Genomic DNA, 6,166 nt, shown 5'->3' with positions numbered 1-6,166 from the left:
GCCTGGTCTACAGAGCTAGTTCCAGGACAGGCTCCAAAACCACAGAGAAACCCTGTCTCGGAAAAAAAAAGAAAAAAGAAAAAAGGAGGCAGAGGCAGGTGGATCTCTTGAGTTTCAAGTCAGCCTGCCCTACAAAGTGAGTTCGAGGACAGCCAGGGCTACACAGAAAAGGCCTGTCTTCAAAAAAAGAAAAAAAAAAAAAAAAAGGCCAACCTTTCAAATTAAAAAAATTAAAAACGTAGTTTCCTTCCCTAGAGTGGGAAAATGCTGCAGAGAAATATGCCTCATCTTACCTGTGACTGTACTTATATTTAAATTAAAAAAATAAATCAGAGATGAAATTAGGTTCACTTTATACTTATTCTTTCAAAAGTTCTATTATAATTTTTATACTTAAAAAATAATATTATAGTCGTTTGTTATAAAAGACTAAAAACAAAAACAGGAAATCATCATCTTCACTTATATTCCAACATGCTTTTTTATTACAGTTTGTGACCACCTGTGATAGGCTATGACTTACCTCTGCGCAGTGTCTTAAGAAAAGCGTCTATTTGTTCCTGTCCAACTCCAAAGGCTCCCTTCTGCCCAAAGAGGAGATGGGAGAGTAGGAGATGTAGGACCTCTATTGCTATATCTTGGAAGCCACCTTCTTGATTTCCACTGACGTCTGCGTCTATGTAAGAACGCAGAAGATCTGGAAGCTTCTGTTTTATAAACTGGGCAGCTAAAAGTGAAATAAGCCAAGTTACTATTATACCACAATGAATATAGATAGATAGATAGATAGATAGATAGATAGATAGATAGATAGATAGATAGACAGATAGACAGACACACAGACAGACAGACAAAGTGTTTGTGTGATTGCCCTCTGTGTTCATCAGCACACATTTTTACCTCTCTCGTGCTCTCACATAGCTAGCTCTGTCTGAGAGGATACTCAAACAATGGCTGATGAAAGGAAGAAAATGTTTACAAGATGAAGGTTCTGGTCAGGTGTGGTGGTGCACACCTTTAATCCCAGCAGGCAAGTGGAGCTCTGTAAATTTGAGGCCAGCCTGGTCTATAGAGTGAGTTCTAGTACAGTAAGGGCTATTACACAGAGAAATCTTGTCTCAACCACTGCCCCCCCCCCCAAGATGAAAAGTTCTGAAATCAGTTTTACAAATGATGTGAACACAACTAATACCGCAGAATTCTATGTTAAAAAGCCAGGGCTTGTGCCAGGTATGGTGGTGCATGCCTTCAAACCCAACATCCATGAGGCAAAGACAGGTGATCTCTTGAGTTTTGAGATCAGCCTGGTCTACCCAGGGAGTTACAGGACATCATAGCACATGGCTGCAATCTCAGCATTTAGGAAGTTGGTGAGTTTGAGGCCACTTGTGTATACAAGCACAAGTTTGTCTTAAAAACAAGGGGAAAGATGGCTCAGTGGTTAAAAACACTGGATATTCTTGCAGAGGACCCAGGACCCAGGTTCAACTCCCATGACCTCCATGGGCACCAGATGTGCAGAAGCATTCATGTACACAAAACAAATAAAAATCTTTTTTTTTTCTCGAGACAGGGTTTCTCTGTAGCTTTGGTGCCTGTCCTGGAACTAGCTCTTGTAGACCAGGCTGGCCTCGAACAAACAAATAAAAATTTTATAGTTGGGGTAAAAAAAAAAAAAAAAACAAGAGCTGGAGAGAGAGAGCAGTTGAAAGCACTTGTTACTCCTGCAGAGGACCCAGGTTTAGTCCCCACCATGCATGTGGCATCTCACAACCAGTTCAAGAGAACCTGACACTTTTTTCTGGCCTCCTCAAGCACCAGATACACCCAATGTACTTACACACACACACAAAACGCTCATACATGCATAAATACAAATTTAAAACAATAAAAAAAAAACTACTTAACACTGGGGGAAAGCTCAGAGGTAGCAATATTGTCTACCATGTCCAAAACCTGGAATTGATCCCTAATATCACCCAAGTATGAATTTAAAAAACAATCAAGAAAGAACCTTATACTTAATATAAAATAACTTACCAAAACCCCTGAGATCTGAACTAGAAGAATTCAAAAGGGCAAGACCAAAAATTACCTGAAACAAGAAGGAGTTATATTAACAGGAGTCAAATGGTTTTTAACTTTCATTTCTGCCTACATCTCTTTCCTCAAAACACTTACCTCTTGTACTTTACTTAACTTGAGAACTTTACTCAGCTGGGCAAATAAATGGGGTGCAGGCTTTAGACTCTGAAACATAAATTTTTTTAAGATTTAACTTTTTAAAAAATGATGTAATTTAACCAAGTTTTAAAAGTATTCATCCAATCACAGCACAATACACACATGACATAATTCTGAGCTACTATAAACAACATACTATATTCTAGATCTGCAGCCCAACAAACTTAAACCTTTGAGTCATCTGATTTAGTAAGATTCCATTTGCTACCAAGCAACTACCTAACTCAGTATTACTGCACATTCAAACTGGCGTGGTGTTTCATGTCTACAACAGCCCAGCGCTAAGAGATTGAGACAGAAGAATGGTCAGAATTACACATACACAGAAAGACCCTGCCTCAAAATTGAAGGGAGATAATATATTATCACAATCTTACTAGAGATAAAATTATACTAACCTTCTGGTAGTGCAATGGATTATCAATGGCATATGACAATGTCGAGATAAAATTTGGCTTTGTAATCAGCGAGGCACACTCCTGAATCAGAAACTGTGTCTTCAAAAAGATAAAAAATAAAAACAAACTTCTATTAGCTTCTATTAGCATTAACCATCATCTCACATAAAGAAAAGAGAACCTACAAACATTAGATGCTGAATAGTTTTTACTATCAAAATTAGCTATTTATTCCTGGGTAGTGGTGCACACCTTTGATCCCAGCATTCGAGAACAGAGGCAGCACAGAGGCAGGCAGATCTCTGAGAGTTCGAGGTCAGCCTGCTGTACAGAGTGAGTTTTTGGTTCACTCACAACTATTACACAAAAAAATCCGGCCTTGAAGAAAAAATAAAACAAAAGAAATCTTGTTTAAAAATCCTCTTAAGCCGGGCGGTGGTGGCACACGCCTTTAATCCCAGCACTCGGGAGGCAGAGACAGGCGAATCTCTGTGAGTTCGAGGCCAGCCTGGTCTACAAGAGCTAGTTCCAGGACAGGAACCAAAAAAGCTACGGAGAAACCCTGTCTCGAAAAATCAAATAAATAAATAAAAATCCGCTTAACTATATAAAATGTACCCGCAACGAGTGTTAAGCCAAAATATGCACATTAGAGTCCATTAGTAAGTCACAAACACTATCAAAATTAACTCTGACAAAGCTGGGCGATGGTGGCGCACGCCTTTAATCCCAGCACTCAGGAGGCAGAGGCAGGCGGATCTCTGTGAGTTTGAGACCAGCCTGGTCTACAAGAGCTAGTTCCAGGACCCTGTCTAGAAAAACCAAAAACAAAATTAGCTCTGACAAGACTGAAAATCAAGCCAAAGACATCTCATTCAGAACATGAGATATTCTATCTGCCTTGTCAAGTAGGCCCTCCCCCATTCCTGCTTCCTTCAATCCAGCAGCAGCTCCATAATCCTAAAGTAGACTGTCTTCAGTATGTAGCCAGGCAGAAAAGAGAAGTATAGGAAAGAATCCCCAATACCTCTTAGCTACCTTTGTAAGATTATGTTCTAGATGTTATCCTGTACATAGTTTCCATAAATTATGCCCTACACTGCAAATTTACAAAGTGATTGGGGATAATAGACATAAACTCTTAAATCCCCAAATACCTGATGGAAATCTTTGCCACTGCTTTTACCATCGCCACTGAAATCCACATGTGAAAATAGACAGCGTAATAAATGCCTGTCTGCCTCAGGACCGTGCCGATTCACAATCTGAAACACAAAAATGTAAGTTTGAAGCAAGATTTGGAAAAAAATAAGGACTAGGGATATAGTTCAATGCTAGCACTTGTCTAGCACACATGAACACTTTGGATCTCATAAATACAGTTTTAGGAAAATAAGTCCCTGGGTAAAATTCACCTTATAGCAATAGTTACAGGAATTACTGTTGAGCATGGTGGCAAAGGCCTAATAAATCCTAACTCTTGGGATTCAAAAAATGGTAGGTCAGGATTACAAGGCCAGCCTCAAGCTACAGAAAGTTTAACCAGCCAGTACTCGGGAGGCAGAGGCAGGCGGATCTCTGTGAGTTCGAGACCAGCCTGGTCTACAGAGAGAGTTCCATGACAGGCTCCAAAGCCACAGAGAAACCCTGTCTCGAAAAACCAAAAAAAAAAAAAAAAAGAAAGAAAGTTTAACCAGTTTGGGTGGTAGAAGACCCTGTTCTCAAAACCAAAAGCAAATTATTGGAGCCACTCAAGTAGAAGTACCTGTATGCAATGGTTACTTTTAATTTGTTTTGAATTGGCTAAAAGAACACAAACCTACCAACAATTAACACACATAACTTGGCATGGTGGCCCACATTCACACCAAAATTATGTAAAGTTTATTTACTAAATGACATCAATTTGGGATTTTCTATTTAGCAGTTTTACAACTAACTCTTCACAACTCAAATTTCCTTTAGCAACCAATTCTTGACAAACCTTACACTCACGGCCAGATCTAAATGAATCTACAGATAGCTGGACTGCTACATCAAACTTCAGTGCTTTAAGTGCTGACCTTGAACTTTCCCAGATTCTTGTTTCTTATAATTTCCAATGGTTGTACCTGCTAGCTCTAACTGGAAGAATTTAGGCAAGCCTGTTCTAACTACCTTGTCTAAAAGAACGGCCTCCCTACCCCCATTACCTCTTATTTGTCTTTGCTTTTCTCCACAGCATTTACTCTTACTTAACAATTTCCTAAGTTGCAGGAGATCAGGGAATTTGTATAGCCTAGAAAGGAGCCTAGCAAACACTGTGGGTAAATAGTTACATTTGTTAAAAGCTGGTATTAAGATTTCAAAAATCCCCCAGGAAGGTACTATTGGCAGTTGATGGCTAAGAGATGAATAGTTACTCTCCATTGGGGAGTGACCACTCCTGCCCTAGTGCAGTGGTTCTCAACTTCCCTAATGCTGTGGCCCTTTATTTCAGTTCATGTTGTGAACCCCAACCATAAAATTATTTTCATTGCTACTTCATAACTGGAATTTTGCTACTGTTAGGAATCATAATATAATTTTTTTTGGAAATGAGGGCTGCCAAAAGGGTCACAACACAAAAGCTGAGGACTATTGCCACACTAATTGGACTCTGAAAGTTATTAATAACAACTACTACAAACAAATCAAACGTTTATGATTCCAGGAGGAAGATGGGGTAGGGAAACTAAGGGCAGTTAGAGGTAGTGGTGGGTGGAAATGATGAATATACATTATATAAATGAAATTAAAAATAAAAAAGTATTTAAGTGCTGGAGAGACAGCTTAGCAGTTAAGAGCACATACTGCTCTTTTAGAGGACCAAGTTCTCTTACCAGCACCCACACCAAGTAAGCTCATACTGTATGTAACTCCAGCTTGAGGGATCTGACATTTTCATCTGGCCCCTATAGGTCTACACATACGCACAAGTAAATATAAATCTTTAATATATGGTGTATATATTAAAGACATTAAAAATAAGTCAAACATAGTCGCATATGTCTATAATTCCAGTAACTAGGAAGGCAGATGCAGAAAAGGTGAAAATTTAAGACCATTCGCAGGTACATAGCAAGCTCAAGGCCAATGAGGACTACGTAAGACTAAAACAATAAAAGAGCACACCCATTTATAAACCAATATCAAAGGGTCAGACATGAAAATACATGCAAGTATATACAGATTGAGCAGCTGTATTTCAGAAATGTTATGTATACACATATATGGACATATATGTATGTTTCAATTAATGCGAGAAAGAGAACATAAATTTGAAAGAGCAAGGAAAGGTATTTTTGGGAGGGCTTGGAGGGGGAAATGTTAGGGGGAAATGATATAATTATATTATCTTAAAAAATAGAGCCGAGCCAAGCAGTGATTAAAAGAAAAAAAAAATAGAGCCGAGTGATGGTGGCGCACGCCTGTAATCCCAGCACTCGGGAGGCAGAGGCAGGCGGATCTCTGTGAGTTCGAGACCAGCCTGGTCTACAGAGCTA

The 6,166-nt window shown here is 39.1% G+C and overlaps 1 protein-coding gene across 7 annotated transcripts in view; it reads right to left on the bottom strand.

Moving 5' to 3' along the window:
* Cnot1 (CCR4-NOT transcription complex subunit 1) overlaps positions 1 to 6,166 on the bottom strand; it is an 80,856-nt gene that overhangs the window by 52,239 nt on the left and 22,451 nt on the right. For all 7 annotated transcript variants that reach the window (XM_013354169.2, XM_005345549.3, XM_005345548.3 and 4 more), the window contains exons 3-7: positions 3,800 to 3,907; positions 2,643 to 2,741; positions 2,182 to 2,250; positions 2,041 to 2,095; positions 524 to 727 (exon numbers count right to left, since the gene is read on the bottom strand). In XM_013354169.2, coding sequence (XP_013209623.1) covers positions 524 to 727; positions 2,041 to 2,095; positions 2,182 to 2,250; positions 2,643 to 2,741; positions 3,800 to 3,907 — 535 coding nt within the window. The remainder of the gene's footprint in view (positions 1 to 523; positions 728 to 2,040; positions 2,096 to 2,181; positions 2,251 to 2,642; positions 2,742 to 3,799; positions 3,908 to 6,166) is intronic.

The sequence above is a fragment of the Microtus ochrogaster genome, chromosome 4 (assembly GCF_000317375.1).
Source record: "Microtus ochrogaster isolate Prairie Vole_2 chromosome 4, MicOch1.0, whole genome shotgun sequence".
NCBI classification, from domain to species: domain Eukaryota; kingdom Metazoa; phylum Chordata; class Mammalia; order Rodentia; family Cricetidae; genus Microtus; species Microtus ochrogaster.
Note: the sequence above shows the minus strand (reverse complement) of the source record. Positions and strands in the feature narration are given on the sequence as shown.